At 48.8% G+C, this 18,119-nt stretch overlaps 1 protein-coding gene across 8 annotated transcripts in view; it reads right to left on the bottom strand.

Annotated features, from left to right (window-relative positions):
• PTPRM (protein tyrosine phosphatase receptor type M) overlaps window positions 1–17,341 on the bottom strand; it is a 656,058-nt gene extending 638,717 nt beyond the window's left edge. For all 8 annotated transcript variants that reach the window (XM_042239325.2, XM_042239328.2, XM_042239326.2 and 5 more), the window contains exon 1: window positions 16,775–17,341. In XM_042239325.2, the coding sequence (XP_042095259.1) occupies window positions 16,775–16,847 (73 nt within the window). In that variant the 5' untranslated portion in view covers window positions 16,848–17,341. The remainder of the gene's footprint in view (window positions 1–16,774) is intronic.
• Window positions 17,342–18,119: the final 778 nt, after the last annotated feature.

Genomic DNA, 18,119 nt, shown 5'->3' with positions numbered 1-18,119 from the left:
ATCTGAGCCACCAGGGAAACCCCAATGCACAGTTTATTTCAGCATAATTCTCCGCCATAATATTGCAAAAAAAAGTGATTCAAATAAGCCAACTACCTCACCCTTGTAAACTTCATACACCAAATATTCCTTTGCCATGATGACTCACTGGAGAGTGTTCAACCCTTCAAATACAGATCTGTGTGCTCTCTGTGTCTTTGTCCAATCTTAAAAGCAAATGCAATTTGTTCTAAAGGTGACTAACATCGATCTTCAAAGGCCTGTTCACCTGCACCTGGAGTGAAAGGTCTGAAATCCTCACTGACCTTCGTGGCATTTTGCCCAAGACCATGAGTGCACACAGACAAGAGCTTTGCAAAGGACTTTACACTTTTCACCTCCATCCAACCCCCAAATGCTAAACATGGGATATTACAACAATACAATTCTTTCTAGAGGATTTGAAACCACGGAGATGAAAGCATTCACCCCTCCTCTGCTTGTGAAAGGTACAAAGTCTCTAATCCATTCATGTCATACAAGTTACTAAGAAGGGCTCCCCAGGTGGCACTAGTGGTAAAACCCACCTGCCAATGCAGGAGACAAAAGAGACGTGGGTTCAGTCCCTGGGTCAGGAAGATCCCCTGGAGGCAAGCATGGCAACCCACTCCAGTACTCTTGCCTGGAGACTCCCACGGACAGAGGAGCCTGGTGGGCTACAGTCCATAGGGTTACAAAGAGTCAGACATGACTGAAGCAACTTAACATGCATGTACTAAAAAGCTGAGTACTTTTCCTTCTAATTTACTATTTTAGAGGCTATAAACTACCACTGCTGGGTTATGCCAACTTCACAATAACTTTTAACACCAAAAATGAGAAACTGTACCAAATACTTGTCATTTAGTCGCTAAGTCAGCACACTTAAAAATGACGACTTCTGCTTTGGGCCCCAGAGGCTCTGAACGGATGGAGTCCTCTGGGTCCACGAAGAGCTGTACCCACTGTCTGTGCCACGTCCTGAAATGCTGGGGCCTCAACTCCAAAACACTCCATCAAGTGACAGCGCCACCACTGCACCCACAGGATAGTTTCGTGAGGTAACTAACACATAAAGGACCCGCAGTATGCGGCACGTGATATTCCTGTTCACTTTTCCCTTGCTCCTGGGAAGCCAGAGGACAGAGCAATAAGCTAATAAATTGGATCAGAAATGGAAGAAAACCTGGGGCTTGCAGAACCACACCCCTTGGGGTTTTCAGACCTAAAGGAAGCACACAGCTTCAAGGTTACCCCATGGTCACAGGCCTCTAAGAACAGGGCTACTGGTCTCACACACCAGGCACTGTGCTGTCCACAGGCTGACCAAGGGTGACACAGCATTGCTCTCCACAGATGAAGAAACCAGCCTTGGAGAGGCCAGGGGACTGTCCCAAGGGATGAATGACATAGCCAGGGTGACTTAGGTATAAGCAGCCTATCAGTCCCTCCAGAATACACCCCGGGACACAGTCGTTTGTAAGTCTCTTTGCAGAGCATCCGTTATCACAGGCGATCTCTGAGGCCAGCCTCTGAACCACAGCATCCCAGAATGACCCTCTTTACAGATAAGGAACTGAGCTCCACGAGTTCAACGGCTTCCCCTCGGAGGATGGCCAGTGGCTGGAGGGGGCCTTGAACGCAGGTCTTACAATCCCATATTTCCTTTTTTCATGCGCCAGTGATTTCTCAACTGTGCTATGCAAAGAAGCATCTCAGGACACAGGCCCCAGGGCCTGGCAGAGCCCTGTGTGGGGTCCTGTTTCTGCCCTCTCCTTGTGCCCACGTCTACCCTTTGCAACGTGGCCCAGCCGCCCCACACATCAAGGGGGAGGTATGTTTCCCCACCCTGGATACCAGGCTAGCCGTGTGACTATGACGAGAGGGTGAGGCAGGAGTGACGATGTGCCCTCCCCAAGAGTAAGTCAAGAGGCCTTGGCACCCTCTGCTCTCTCTCTGGAAGCTCTGCCTGCAGAGGACCCCAGGGAGGGGAGCCCAGCCATCCCAGCCAAGGCCAAACCTAGACCAGCCTGCAGCCAGCCAACCCTAGAGTGTCAAGAGAGGCCAGTCAAGGTCAGCTGAGTAGAGACACAGACAGAGAGCATACAATCCCAGTTCAGATCAGCAGGCACGCTCCCCATCCATAGAACACAGAAAACAGTGGTTTGTACCAGCGATCCCCAACCTGTCTGGCAGCAGGGACCAGCTATGTGGAAGACAATTTTTCCACGGACCTGGTGGACAGGACACCTGGGGGCATCCCATACTTTGGCCACCTGATGAGAAGAGCCGACTCATTGGAAAAGACCCTGATGCTGGTAAAGATTGAGGGCAGGAGGGTAAGGGGTCAACAGAGGACAAGATGGTTGGTTGGATGGCATCACCAACTCAATGGACATGAATATGAGCAAGCTCTGGGAGATGGTAAAGGACAGGTAAGCCTGGCGTGCTGCAGTCCATGGGGGCGCAAAGAGTTACACACGACTGTTGCTGCTGCTGCTGCTAAGTTGCTTCAGTCGTGTCCGACTCTGTGCGACCCCATAGACGGCCAGCCCACCAGGCTCCGCCCTCCCTAGGATTCTCCAGGCAAGAACACTAGAGTGGGTTGCCATTTCCTTCTCTGGTGCACGAAAGTGAAAAGTGAAAGTGAAGTCACTCAGTCATGTCCGACTCTTGGCGACCCCATGGATTGAAGCCTACCAGGCTCCTCCATCCATGGGATTTTCCAGGCAAGAGTACTGGAGCGGGGTGCCATTGCCTTCTCCGACACACAACTGAGCAACTGAAAAACAATGGCAGGGGGTAGGAGGGGAGGGTGAGTCATGGCTTCAGGATGATTTAAGCACATTACATTTATTGTGTACTTTATTTCTATTATCATTACATCAGCTCTACCTCATATCATCAGGCATTAGATCACTGAGGTTGGGGTCCCCTTGTTTCTGCCATCAGCTTTGGGGGCATCTGTTACAGGGTAGTAGTTCATCAAACACTTATTTCTCCAATTTGAAGGGTCACTTTTTAAACCTGCCTACAACAAATTTTGTTAACCAAGAGATATTTATGCTTTTCTACCAACGTAAGATTTTATTTAACTAAAAAACATGGTGCTTTGAAAATTAAGTTGAGAAACTACTGAGCTCAGCTCTAATACCCTCCCTGCCTCCTCCTGCACTCATGTTCTTCACTGTTAGTGAGCTGAGACGGTTCTCCGTGTCACTAGGATGTAAAGAAATGCACACACACAAAAGCTGCCTTTGGAACACTGACTCAGACGCTAAGACTTTGGACCTCATTTATTTTCTGCTATCACCAACCAGTTCCAAGAGATTCAATAAATTTATCATGATACATAAAACACAGGAAGATAGAATAAGGGGAGACAAGTGCTTCCCAGGTGGCCCTAGTGGTAAGGAACCCGCCTGCCAACACAGGAGACTTAACAGATAGTGGTTGCATCCCTGGGTTGGTAAGATTCCCCTGGAGAAGGGCACAGCAACCCACTCCAGTACTCTTGCCTGGAGAATCCCAAGGACAGAGGCTAAAATCCATGGGGTCACGGAAGCAACTTAGCACGAATGCATAAGATAAGTGAGGAGGAGACTAAGACCCAAGAAAAGGAACCAGAATTCAGGTTCTATTACAGAGATGGTGGCTCTGTGCATTTTTCTGTTTTAGGCCCAGTCAGCAGCTACTCCCTCCAGCTGGTAACAGAACCCACGTCTCCATGGAGCAGCCCCAGTTTCCACACTCTCATTCCCCGTGGCTCCCGAGGGCTGACCCCATGCCTGGTCCAGTGTGCCAGCCAAGCAGGGCATGAGGTTAAAGTGGGAACAGGTGATGTGAGCTGACTCCATGAACCACAGGGCAGGCGTGGTCTGTGCTGTTGGGGGAGGGACTATCTCTTTCCCTGGGGCTTGGGGCTGGAGGATTCAGCCTGCAACTCCTTAGAAACACCCAGGAAAGATGCTTAGAGAGAAAGGCTCAAGCCACCAGGACCAACTGGGCCACCCACAGCCTTCTCTTTGCACGAGCCAACAAATCCTGTTTGATGAAGTCCAGTTTGGCTGAGGTTTTCTGTTCAAAAAGTTCTAACCCCTTCAGCCCACACATCTGAATCTGGCATCCTAACAGCCAATATAGAGAGGAAAACAATGAGTTATACAATCCACGTTGTCCATAAGAAGAAAGTACGTCCATAAGGGAAGTCACACCTTCTCCTGGAAGTAAGACCCAGAAGAACAGCTCCCCAGAGGGTCATTCTAAAGATTCTGTGCTGTGCTTGTTTAGTCGCCCAGTCGTGTCCAACTCTTTTTGACCCCAAGGACTGTAGCCTACCAGGCTCCTCTGTCCATGGGGATTCTCCAGGCAAGAGTACTGGAGTGAGTTGCCATGCCCTCCTCCAAGTCTAAAGACTCTACATCATGTAATAAAACACTCAGCATCTTCCTAACAGACCCCACACTCCACCTGGAATGCTTTTGCATGGAGCACACCTCAGTATAGGTGGACGGCATCAAGGCATAAATCAGGAAATGACAACCTGATTTTTCTGCATGGCTGAAGCAGCTTATCACACACTCATCTGTGTGCACAGGGACGGGTGCAGAGAGGAGAGAGAAGACAATGCACACAGCCCGTGCTCAGGGGGCCTGGCTTTGTGAGGAACAGAGACAGCTTTACCCACCCAAAGCTCCCAGCTGTGATCTGAGCATTGATAGGTTTGAGAATACCATACCCTCTCGGCATGGTACCCAGGCTCAGTGGTAAAGAATCCACCTGCAATGCAGCAGACACAGGTTCAGTCCCTGCATCAGAAAGATCCCCTAGAGAAGGAAACGGCAACCCACTTCAGTGTTCTTGCCTGGGAAATCTCATGGACAGAGGAGCCTGAAGGGCTACAGTCCACAGGGTCCTGAAAAGTGGGACATGACTGAGCAACAACAAACAGCATGGTACCCAGCACACAATGAATGCCCAGTATAAATCCCTGAAATAAGGCTCACCCGTGGTGCCAAGAGTTAAACAAAAAATATCAGCCTAAATGGTGTAGTTGCGGCAGACCTGGGTGGCAGCTATGGCTGGCAGCTTCTTCCCCAAGTATCGAGGGGGAAAAAGTGGGTTTTATCTGTGCACAGTTGAGCAGAGGCAGGAAGGAACAAAAGCTGAACAATCATTGGAAGCACCTAAAATCCTTCCAGCATCCCTGCTATACCCACTTTCTTGTAACAAGCACCTTCCTGCTGTATGAGGCAGCATCTCAGATTGATCCACTGTTTGAGACATTTCTCCCATCCTCCTCTATCAAAAACGACCTACGGATGCAGGTCTCATTCCTTCACACCATGCTACCTGACAAACTCAAGTGAACTCAGGTAACAATCCTCAGGCTCAGTCTTTGGCGAGACCCTATAGATTCTTGAATCAAACATCTTCATTTTAGAAGTGAGAGATCTGACATCTAAGGATGTCAACTTAGGGAGGTGACAGCGAGTTGGGGATGTCATACTTAAGATGACTTAATGAGCCACTGCTCCCAGAGATGACATTTCAACAAGCACCTTTCTTTCTTGGTCGAAATGATGAGCTGGTGGAAATTTCAAGCACTCTAATAGAGGGGGATGCCCATTTTTGAGGTTAGGTAGTCTTTTAGGAACTTATTGCAATAAAAATGTCACGCTTTTGGTCCCTGCTCAGGGGACCCCTAAGGCCAATTATTCTCCAGTGTCCATGTTTCAGTGAACATCAGACAGAAATAAGTGCTGGAAAATTATCTCCCCAGTATCACTGTGTCTCATTACCCTCTCTGAATGAGTCATCTCAAATTTTGGCTCGCAGCTGCGAATATAGCGATCGAAAATGATCTGTGTTCTGATTCTCTGAAATATCTTTATTCTCTTATTATACCCTAAAAATTCCAGACTGATGTCACATTTACTGGCGTTCATCAGATTGAAAGATGGGTTGTTGCTGTTGTTTTAGTCACTAAGTCGTGTCTGACTCTTCCAAAACCCCATGGACTGTAGCCCGCCAGGTTCCTCTGCCCATGGGATTCTCCAGGCAAGAATACCAGAGTGGGTTGCATTTCCTTCTCCAGGGAATCTTCTGGACCCAGGGATCGAACTTGAATCTCCTATATTGACAGGCAGGTTCTTTACTGCTGAGCCACCAGGGAAGCTCTGAAAGATGACTACAAAGCAGCTTGGTTTCTATAAAACACCAAGTTTCATAATTCATTTTCTCTGCTGACACCAGAAGGCCTCTGCTTCCTAAGAGAAACAGTCTCCAGTCAATTACAGTATGGTACGTGAAACTTTACATCATGATCCTCCAGCTTTCTTAACACTAGTCAGAAAAGACGTGATAAATTTTCCAAAGGGCAGGGTCTCTGAGTCCCTGCTAATGTCCTGCCAGTACTCTTTCAACTTTAGCGAGTATGAAGATCTCGGGGTCCGGGGTGTTTCTTTACCAGTTTCGGTGGCCCCTTCCAGAGGCTGTGACTCAGTACCTGTGCAGGGCCAGGTACTTCGTTTTTTGTTTTTTTTTTTTTAAGAAGAGCTTCAGGGGAATCCAATGCAGGTGTCCAGAACTGCCTTCTGGAACTAAGCAGTGCTAGCTTTTCATGGTGCCAATTCTGAGGGGTCATTTTGTAATTCTCAGGGTTTTTCTTTTAAAATATAATATTGGCCTTATGTTTATAACATACATATTTTTTGAGCACTTCTACAAACATCACCCATTGAGCGCCCGGGACACTCAAATACCAAAGTCTTGGACCCAGTGAAGTTTGAACCATATGAAACTGTCAATATACAAGCCTTTTTGACATAAAAGTAGGGAGCTTATGTGGTTACACCCATGGGATGTGGGTGCCTCCCAACCTCATAGCACTGGTCTGCTTGTTTAGTCTTTACCATAATCCTACAAAGTGTTTTTCCAGAAAACAAAACTGAGGCTCAAAAATCAAATACCATATCCAAGGCCACGCTGCTGTTCAGAAGTAGAAAGAGATTTCAAAATCAGGAACACCTGATCTGCTAGGGGGGAGGTCTCTGCCCTCTTTCCTCCCCTCCAGGACCCCATAGCCGATATCAGGCCATTTAATTAACAACACCTTCTACTGGTCCGAGCCCCACTGGGACTGGCCAGACCCCACTCCAAACTTTCCGAGGGTCAGCAACACAGGCCTCTCAGCAAGCTCCCCACAGGGGCTGGAAACAAAAGGGAGGGGCTCTCTAAAAAGCCACCCGAACAGGATGAAATGGTCACTGACAAACAGAGACAACACAGCAAGGATCCCCATAACATACACACGGGACATGTGCCAATGGGTGACGATCGGGGAGACATCACACCACGTTCAGACGCCCAGATGCGAAAAGTCAAGGAAGTGGAGAACACAGGTCATGAGACTGCTGTCAAAGCAGCCTCTTTTTATTAAGTTTCCTCGCTTGAGAATACGCCACAGTGAATGAAGAAGCAAGAAGAGCCTGCCTGCTGTACCGCAGACGAGCGATGGGAATGCGCGGGCTGAGCTCTGAGCAGGTGTGATCAATTTCATTCTATATCAGAAATAAAGCAGGAGATGATATCTATTACTCCCTGTCATGGCAGCTTCTTCCTGGTGATACACGTTTCTTTTAATACATCAGAAACTAAAATCAAATCATGCTTATCTACCACATAGTGAATTTCATTTTTTTTCTTAGAGATCAGTATAATACCAAAATTCTACTTTATGGCAGTAACTGATTTATACATTTTTATTACATATGATAAAAATTATAGGCTCATTTTTACACATTTAATTAACAAAAGGTAACCTTTTTCCTTTAAATTTAGAAACTGAATCTCTATGTGCCTATTAATTTCTAAGGGTATCAAGCACCAAACCCACCACCTGAGCACATGGTTAAGATTATTACAAATGCTTTTAAAAAATCAAACTTCATAGAAAAAAAATCAGCAGTAAGCAGAAGTAATTTCTGCTTTTTCTTCCCTATAAGAACTTTATTCAATCATTCACTCATTCAAAAATATGTTGCTGCTGCTGCTAAGTCGCTTCAGTTGTGTCCGACTCTGTGTGACCCCATACACGGCAGCCCACCAGGCTCCCCCATCCCTGGGATTCTCCAGGCAAGAACACTGGAGTGGGTTGCCATTTCCTTCTCCAATGCATGAAAGTGAAAAGGGAAAGCGAAGTTGCTCAGTCGTGTCCAACTCTTAGCGACCCCATGGACCGCAGCCCACCAGGCTCCTCCGTCCATGGGATTTTCCAGGCAAGAAAACTGGGGTGGGGTGCCATTGCCTTCTCCGCAAAAATACGCTAACTTCATTAATTTACTAGGTGACTGTTGTTGTTGTACAGTCTCCTGCTCATGTCCGACTCTTTGCGACCCCATGGACTGCAGCACACCAGGCCTCCCTGTCTCTCACCATCTCCCAGAGTTTGCCCAAGTTCATGTTCATTGCATCGGTGTTGCCATCCAGCCATCTCATCCTCTGTCGCCCTACTCTCCTTCTGCCTTCAATCTTTCCCAGCATCAGGATCTTTTCCAATCAGCCAGCTGTTGGCATCAGGTAACCCCTTTGTCACGGCCAAGGGGGCTGTGTAACTCAATAATGCTCTGAGCCATGCCGTGTAGGGCCACCCAGGAAGCACGGGTCTTAGTGGAAAGTTCTGACAAAATGTGATCTATTAGAGGAGGGGATGGCAAACCACCCCAGTATACTTGCTATGAGAACCCCAGGAACTGTATAAGAAGAATATGTGATTACTAAATGCTAAACACTGCAACTTGATTCTATATGAGTATTTATTTTAAAAGAAATGCTTTAGACAACTTTATATTTCTATCTAGGGAGAATATCACAATGAGCCAACTTCAAACTTGTGGTTATGACGTTATTTAAAACATCTCAGACTACACCAGAGAAGACAGATCAAACAGAAACACTCAAAATGGACTGCAGGAAGGGCGTGATCCAGCGCCTCCCCATCCCATCCACAGTCAGAAGCCCATGTTAGACCCTGCTGTGATTCCACCACCAGAATCAGGGAGAAGTACCAGGCCTCTGCCTTCCATGGTAACTCAAACTAAAACATATTCTCACAGTCTGCAATAAATCTGCTTTCTGCATATTGAATAGGAAAGAGATGAAAGGGAATCCTCAACCATCTGAAAACAAACGGATGCTCTGTAAGTGTTTCTGTTCTGAGGCCCATAAAAACCACATGCTTTGCTTCTGCCTAGGCTGTTGTATTTTTAAATAAATCATTCTGTTAGATGCTAGCCCCCTCCTCCAAGGGAGAGTCTAAAAACTCTGTTTTGACAAGCCTCTGACAATTTGACCCTCATTCTCTCTCAGCTGCAGGTCCTGGATTCTTGACCATCACAGTTTCCCTCTCCTGCAGCCCCAGCGTGAAAGTAAGTGAGATCCCTCCATCCAATCCTCCACCATCCCTCTGCTTCCAACTCAGGGCCCAAACCTTTCACATCACAGAAACAGTTTTTAAGGACTCGGGATTCTTCTCAGTTTTAAGCAGAAAAATGGACTAATTCAGGTAACACTCCAGTATTCTTGCCTAGGAAATTCCACGGACGGAGAAGCCTGGTGAAGACGTGTCCATGCAAATTTTAATGACTGCCTGCATTATATACCTGAACCAGCAATGTTGGGAAAGGGGTCTCCTGCAGACAGAAGCAAGGTGCCCACGCTCTTCGTATCTATGTCACACATCTACACGTGGCCACTTTTCTGGTCGATTACCGAAGACTTGATGGAGAAAGTTCCATAAGTTACGCTAAACTCTTAGGTAGCTGCCAGATCATCTATTTCTCCCAGTGCCACTGCTATACACAGAACAGTGGCCACTTAGGATACAGGCATGGAGAAGGAAACGCGACCCACTCCAGTAGTCTTGTCTGGAAAACCCCAAGGACAGAGGAGCCTGTGGGGCTACAGTCCATGGGGCCGAAAAGAGTCGGACACCACTGAGTACTCACACTGCTGCTGCTGCTTCTGCTAAGTCGCTTCAGTCGTGTCCGACTCTGTGCAGCCCCATAGACGGCAGCCCACCAGGCTCCCCTGTCCCTGGGATTCTCCAGGCAAGAGTACTGGAGTGGGTTGCCATTGCCTTCTCCAATGCATGAAAATGAAAAGTGAAAGTGAAGTCGCTCAGTCGTGTCCGACTCTTAGCGACCCCATGGACTGCAGCCCACCAGGCTCCTCCGTCCATGGGATTTTCCAGGCAAGAGTACTGGAGTGGGGTGCCATTGCCTCCTCCTCAGTACTCACATAGGATACAGCCAAAAAGAGGAACAAAGGAGAAATAAACACCACAGAGTCTGAAGTTGTCCTGGGGTCAGTTTTGAACTAAAACAGTGAATTACAACTAAAGCAGCAACTTTCACTGAAGAATTTCATTTGATGTGAACGAGTCATCACAGCAGGTGCAGGCTCCCTCCATACCTTGCCTTCCTTCAGCTCTAGGTGGACGCATCCAGGGAGCTGTGCGGGTGAGGCTAGGTGATACCCCTGCCTTTATACCCACTAGGCAGCTACACCTGCTGATAGGCTGGGGACAGCGGCCAGAGGAGCAGGGAGCTGGAGGCCTGCCTGCCGCATGGAAAGCATTCCGCCCGCCATGGAGTCTCTGAAAGTCTGCTGACAGCGTTTCAAGATAAATCCGTTAAATGACATCACAATCCATTTTGTTTACCTGGAGCGTTTAAGGATAGAGAAGCAGGGATGGTCTTTGGCAGAAGACAGAAAAACGAGGTGCTATCTTAGGAGACCCATAAGAGTACATTATCAGTACTTTATAAAGATCTATATTAAAAAGCTCTGCTCTTCTATTTGGAAATGAAGTTCATTTCTAAAGGCAAAGTGTCACATTCTCATATTAAAATTCCAAATTTTATGCACATTAATTCCTCATTCTTACCTAAGAAATTCCTTGTTTCTATTTCAGTAGATTTTGAAACTTTAAATAATTGGACAACTTTCCAAAGTACGGTAACTGTATCTTTCTGATCTTTGTCCACGATCACCCCCAATGCCTTCCACAATCCCCTAAAGGGGCTTTCCCAATGCTATTGCTCAATATCCACTTTGAATAGAAAGAATCATTTTAATAGGTGCACTGGGCTTTGTGCTTAGTATAACAAGTCAACAAATATCTTTGAAACATAGTGTCAACCCACAGAAATTTCCAGTGGCTAATTTTCAGTGACTGCAAAATTTAATTAAAACTTTACATTGTGGTAAGTAAAATTAAAGGAAACTTTTTTTCATTGTCATTTTACAACTGGCTGGATCCAATATCTTCTGCAGATAAGACCATTATTTGAAATGCCACGCTAAGAGGCTGAGAGTCACAACACCATCACATCAGCCTGTTTCGTAATTTGGGTTATGTCCACAGTGGGGGTGGGGGTTACTAAGTGTGTGGATGTGAGTTTTAGTTGCATCTCCGGTACTTTCTGCTCTTGTCAAGGGAGGCTGAAAAGTGCAGGCTAAGAATCCCAGGCCTTTCAGAACTCACGCTCTGTCCAGCATCCCAAGCGCCTGGAGGGTTAGTTCTAGCATCTACTGCTGTCCCCATGCTTCCAGCCCCACCCTGGACTTTCAGATTTTTATCCCTCTGGGTGGGGCCAGGAGTCTACCTGTCTACCTGTTCCTGAGTGACGCTCAGGCTGTTCATCCAAGGATGACTCTTTAGAATAATGTTTCTCAAAAGGTGGCCAGAATCACCTGCGGATGCTTTGGGGGCCTGGACAAAAGAATCACCTCAGCCAGCCACAGAGACCAAGGTTGGGAAGGACCACTCCTAGTGACCTTTGAGCACACTTGGTTTTGAGCAGCATGGGTATAAACGCAGCTCAGAGGAAGCACTGACTCAACACTCCCAGGCCCAACCCCCCAGGCAACCTAAAGCCACCCAGGTGTAGGACGTCAGCCTGATCTTCCTGCACACTTGATCCTCTCTGGATCCTTAACCTGCACACAATCCTAACAAGATCTGCACACCTGTGTTCCTACACGTGAGCACACACAACCCCCTACCCTCCTCGGCCAGTGTTCTCTTTCCCTCCCCATGTTTCCACCTCTTCATCAGATCCTGACCTTGCCAGCTGGCCCCTGGAAGGCAGGGAGCCACAGGCTATGGGGGTGATGACTAAAACTTTCCTACTTCCCACCTAACACCAGCCCTACCTACTGTTTTCCTCCACTGAGTTTTTTCAGAGCAACAGAGTGAAAGCAGTCTTTCTGATAAGACTAAATGCTAAACCACTGGAGTATTTTAGGAACTGGAGAAACAGCATCCTCTTACGATGGGAGGTCTATGTTATTGTGCATCTTCCTTAAACTTTTCACTGATGAGTTTGAAAAATATAAGTAACGCAACCTTTTCTCACTTACCAAAGAAGCCAATTAACAGGCTGTAGTCCTAAAGATAAGAAGAAGCCTGAGAAAAGTTTGTGGGAAAGCTGGTTTTCAAAGAGAAGACTCCTAGAATTACAAAGCACGGTAGACACTGCCTTAAGAAATGTTATACTGTTGAAAAAGTATGTAAGTACTTATTAAAATGCCTGTCCCCTAACTGAAAACTATGTCTTAGGATATTCAGGTTGGACACACTCATTCTAGAAAACTAAACCTAAAACAAAAACTGAGAGAAACACTACTTAACCCAAAACAGTGCCTCTACTGAAACAGAAACATGCAGCCGATCAGTTCCTAGAATGGACAATTGTTACGAAACTATACAATTTTTAAATAAAGCTACCGACATCCATAAAATTGTCAGAGAAATATCTAAATTCAAAAACCAACTTTTCCCAAAACAAAAGGCTGTGTTTCATTCATACAGGGTTTTATATCATCTGAAGATATAACTCAGATTACTTGCTCATTAGGGAAAGTTCATTTAGAATTACTCAAGTTATATACACACTTATCTATATATCAATACACGTAAGTAACTTTTCTACTGAAAATTTGTGAACCAACCCTTTGAAAACATCAGACTAAAACCTGTGATTTTGCAGATCAGAACAATTGATTAAGCTCAAGCAATACTTCTTCACATCCACATAACACTAAAAATGTAAAGTGATTTCTTGGTATATTTCTTTCATGCACAGTGATTTAAAATTGCAATCTTTTCATCACATCCATTATCAATCTAATTAAAGTAACATAAAAACGTAAAACGTCATGACTCTAGTTATCCGAAAAAGAAAAAATAAAACAAACTGCTTAACAAATCTATTCACACTCTCTGTAAAGGGTACTGTAAAATCTTATATTTTGAAATGATTTTCAACTTATAGAAAAGTTGCAAAGATAGAACAAAGATTTCAAGTACATGTTTCTCCCACCGTCCCCTTGTGGGGACATCTGACTTAACTACTCAGAGTCCCAATTTTACTAATTCAACTACAGACTCCATTCAGATTTCAGCTGTTTTCCCCTTAACTGTCCTTAAAAGAGTATTTTAAAGAATACATTTTTTTCAGGAAAGTTTCAAACTCACAAAATTATATTAAGGTTTAATCTGTTCTAAACACTGTAGTGGAAATCTGTTTGTATTTCTATTTCTGCAAACCAAGGCTGCTTACTAGAACTTATCACATCAATCTCATTATTATATAAAACCAAACACTTCCTTGATTAGTATATATTACCACCTGGCTTTTAAGAAAATGGGTCAAAGAAGAATGACTTGCCAGCTACTTGGCTTCTCACTATGGAAAAGACAATATTAAGCAGAAGCAAAAATGATTTCACTTTCTGCCTTGCTTCTTACTTGCATACATTTTTGTAGAAGTTCTTCTGAATGATCATACAGAGCCTAGGTAGAAGGCAGAAACTGAGCCTCAATATCTTGCTTAACAACTTAGAAATTGTAAAAATGGAAAGTGACGTTTAAAATGAAAAGTTTAGAGTAAGGCCTCCTGAACAACAACAAAAAAAAAAACTAAAAAAAACTAATTCTTTTCTGTTTTCTTCCAATATGTTTAGTTCCTATATCTAGCATCTAAATTATGTGCCGTACCCTCAAGAAATGATTAATCAGCAATCACATCAATTGTGAATGCATTCCAAAAGAGGGGAAACAGCAAAGTGTCTTGTGTACAAATCTTGGTTGCAAAAAAAAAAACCCCTCTCCACTGATTACATAAAGCCTCCTGATTCAGTCCATTGGTTGCACTGAGGCTGAGAAAAATCTGTGGTGAAAATGTCAATTTCAAAAACTGGGACAATGCAAGCCAGTCTAATGTCTGATAGTCCTTCCTCTCCCTCCCTTGTGTCAGCCAGTTCATGTACAATTTGAATGTCTGCAAATGATCAGAATTCACATCAGTCATTTATTCAACAAACGTGAGTGTCTGCTGGGTCTAGGGCTCTATGTAAGTGTTTTATGGGAACCAAGAAGAAAAAATAACTGACTTTGCCCTCAAGCCACTTACAATCTACTTTCTCTGTCTCTAAAAGGATCCTCTTGTCAGGTGACCAGCAGCCAAATATTTCAATTTCCAGAAGACTCATAAAGAGAAGTAAGTGTCGGTATCACTCATAACATCAGAATTAACTTTCCCAACATAAAAAAAATTTCAAAAATGAAAAACTGACTTTTCCAAAGCATTAAGCACTTCCCACAGGTACTACCTAAAACCCAAAGTGGAGGGCAAAAGCGTAATACACTGCAATTTATCGGATCCCTGCACACACAAAATTTGCCAACTTCAATTTTTTTTTTTTAATTTCATCATTTCTAAGCATTCTCTGGGGTACTGCCCTTCAGTTCTCCATACTAGGTTAACTCTGGCTTTCCAAATTAAAAAAAAAAAAAAAATGAAGGCACAGTTCAATTACTGGTAGAATAACAAACAAATAGAATGATGTATTTCCTCTGAAAGAAAAATCTGGATAAAATTTAGTAAAAGCAAAGTCTCTTTTGGTTTGACTATTAATTTACATAAGCATTAACAAGGACACAGGTCAGTACTACTTAGGCTGAAGTTCCTTTTAATGATGAGAAACTGATCATTTAAATAAGCTACATAAATATTTGTTCCCCACCTCCACCCCAATCCCTTACCCATTTCTTGAAAATCCATCCAAACGCTTTCTCACGCATCTTAACTTGAAACAAATCCCAGGCAGGGAGCTATGGATCTTAATAAAGAGAAAACCATCACTGAGGCCCTCATCCTTGGCTTCTAACACTAATGAGTTACAAGGCTCTAAAACTAGCGAGTCTACTCCGTAACTCACCAGTAAAAAAGAACGCAGGCCAAAATCGGCATCAATTTTATAGCAGACGGCAGTGGATCGTTTTGTTAAGTCCTCTGGCGCACGTGCAATTACCACACAGTGAAGGGCATATTAAACTTCGGGAAAGGGTGTTTCTGCATTGAAACTGACAGCACACAGCGAGCAGCCAATTCCACGCTGGGCTTCCTCGGAGTCCAACTGTGGTCAAGGGTCTCGGGGCTCAGCAACACAGGGCATGGCCTCTGCGCCTGCGTGTCCCCCAGGCTCCAGGAAGTAAAGATGTAAGTTTCCACCGGTCGGAAGGCCAGACGGAAAAGTCTCCAACGTTTTAAAATATGTGTTTTACCATCAGTGAAATTCTCCCTCATCAAATTAAAAAAAAAGAAAAATTCAACTTACTCATTCCTCCCGAATAAACACAGAAACCTATTTTGGAGCCCAAGTTCAAGGCCAAATAACAGGCTTTTTATTAAAAGGAAGAAAAGCCCAGTTCCACCATTCTACGTAGACCTTAATGAAACTGACACACACTCGAGAAAGTGTACAAGTGTGCAGGTGTGCAAGCGTTGGCTGTCCATCCACGTGTGTGCTGCAGGTAATACCAGGCGGGGTTCGCGCCCCTCCTGACCCCCAACTCCCGGCCACGCGTCCTCCCACACGGAGCTCTCCGGGCTCCGACTGCAGGCTCGCAGCGGGCACCTCCCCGCACTCCCTTTCCTGCCCACCCCCGGCCGCGGGCCGCGGGGCGGGGTGACCGCTGCCCCTAGCCGGGTGCTCCGGGGGCCAGAGGTGCGGAGTAAGAGCCCGGCGGGCCAGAGCCGCGGTTGACGGGACCCTGGGGCCCGATCCTCCCGCCGCTGGGCCGCCGATCACCCTGCTGGAACCTGCGAGGCCGCCGCCTCGGCTCTCCCTGGCAGCCTCCTGAATGCCAGTACGAGCGGAGGTCACGGCCTCGGCGGGCTGGGCGGAGGCGGGAGGGCCGAGAACTGGAGATCGCCGCCGCCGGGTCCACCGATCGCGCGGGCGCAGCGGGCACGGCGACCCGGCCCGGCAGCCGCTCGCGGCGAGAAGGACCGCGCAGCGCCCACGCCCGGCGGCCGGCGGCTGCAGCTCCCAACTTCAGGCAAAGTTTTCTGCTGTTGCTCCCGGAGCCGACCGGGGACTCCGAGTGGCGCCGTCCTCGCGGACACGCGCCCAGGCCGCGGAGGGGCGGGGGCGGAGATGAGAGCCTGACTCCCTGGCCAGCCCCCGGGGCTCCTCAGCTCGGCCGGCCCGAGCGTTAGGTGCCCACCCTCCCCGCCAGCCCCGCTCCCGCGCCGGGGACTGGAAGACGCGGTGCTCATCCCGCCGTGCCCCCTGCCCGGCCTCGCCGTCCGCCGCTCGGGCTCTCCCACCCCGGAGCTGCCGGTGTCCAGAGCCCCCCTCCGGCCCGCGCGCCCCAGGCCCCTGCAAGCGAGGCCCCGCTTACCTGAAAACGAGTCCCCCGCCGCAGTTAGCAAAACTCCGATCAAAGTGACCAGGCAAGTCCCAAGTCGGCTCATGGTGCCGAGTGCGCCCCTGGCCCCTCGCCGGCGGCGCTGGGTGGGCGCGAGGGCGGAGGGCGGCCAGGAGCTGTGCCTCCAAGGCGGCGAGAAGAGGGTGAACAGCCAAAACCAGAATCAGACGCTCCGAGTGCCAACAGTTGCAGAAGTCCCAACTCCGGCGGCTCTCGGGGCCGGGGGGCGAGGGGCCAGGATCCCCCTGCCCTGTCGCCGGCCCCGCTCGAAGCTTGCGCGGCTGCGAAAGGGAGCGGAGGGCGCGCCCGCGGAGCCAAAATCCGCCCTCCGTGCCGGCGGCTGCGCTGGCTTGGTTCTTCTTCCTGGGCTCGGGACCCGAGCCTCCGGCGCCGCGGTGCCCGGGGCCGGGGCCGGGGCCGAGGCCGCGCGCGTCCCGCCCGCCGCCTCTGCGCGGGCAGCCGAGCCAGCCCCCGGGCGGCGGCGCGCCGATGGCCGAGCCCGCGCCGGCTGCGCGCGGGGCTCCTGCTCCCCGACTGACTGGCGGGGCCCCGCAGGCCGGCTGAAGGGAGCGCCCACGTCACGGCCGCCCGGCCGCCGCGGCCCGCTAGAGGGCGTGAGCGCCCGGCCCCGCCGGCCCGCACTCGGTGCTCGGCGGCCGCGGCGCCTCCGGGGGAGCCGGGCGGGGGGCGGCCGCGGGGACGGCGTCACCGCGCCGGGAGCGGCGGCCGGGCGGTGCCACTCGCTCCCTCCCGCCCGCTCCCTCCCCGGCCCCGGTTTCGCGGCAGGGTTCCGGGAGGGTGACCGCTCCGGGGCCGCGCCTGGACCAGAAGTTTGTCCCGGGTCACGGGCCGCCGGAGTTGGCGAGCGGGGCAGGAGAAACGGCGGCTCCGATCCCGGCGCCGGACGGCAGGGTCGGCGGGCAGGGCCGGCGGGGCCGGGAGTCCCCGGGACGGCGCTTCCCGGCGGCTGCGGGCCGGGCGAGCCGGCAGACCCGGGGCACTGCGAAGGGTTGCGGGTTCTCCGCGACTCGAAGTTGGCAGGCGCCCGGGCGGAGAGCGGCGGCCGCGGGCACCGAGACCCCGCAGCGGCCGCGCGGGACACACGCGCCCCGGAGCCCGGCACCCGCCGAGCGGGACGCACCGGGCCGCTTCATGTTGTCCCCGCCGACCCGGAGTCGGGGGGTGGGGGACCCCGAGCGAGCCGCCGGCCGTGGGCGGGAGGCGGTGGTCACACCGAAACGAGGGGTCGGACCTACGGAACCTGTGATTTCTGTATCTGGTGCAAAGTGTTGGGAAACGCCAGAGGAGGAGGCGTGGG

This window comes from Ovis aries, chromosome 23 (assembly GCF_016772045.2).
Source record: "Ovis aries strain OAR_USU_Benz2616 breed Rambouillet chromosome 23, ARS-UI_Ramb_v3.0, whole genome shotgun sequence".
Classification (NCBI taxonomy): domain Eukaryota; kingdom Metazoa; phylum Chordata; class Mammalia; order Artiodactyla; family Bovidae; genus Ovis; species Ovis aries.
This window is presented reverse-complemented; position numbering and strand designations above follow the sequence as displayed.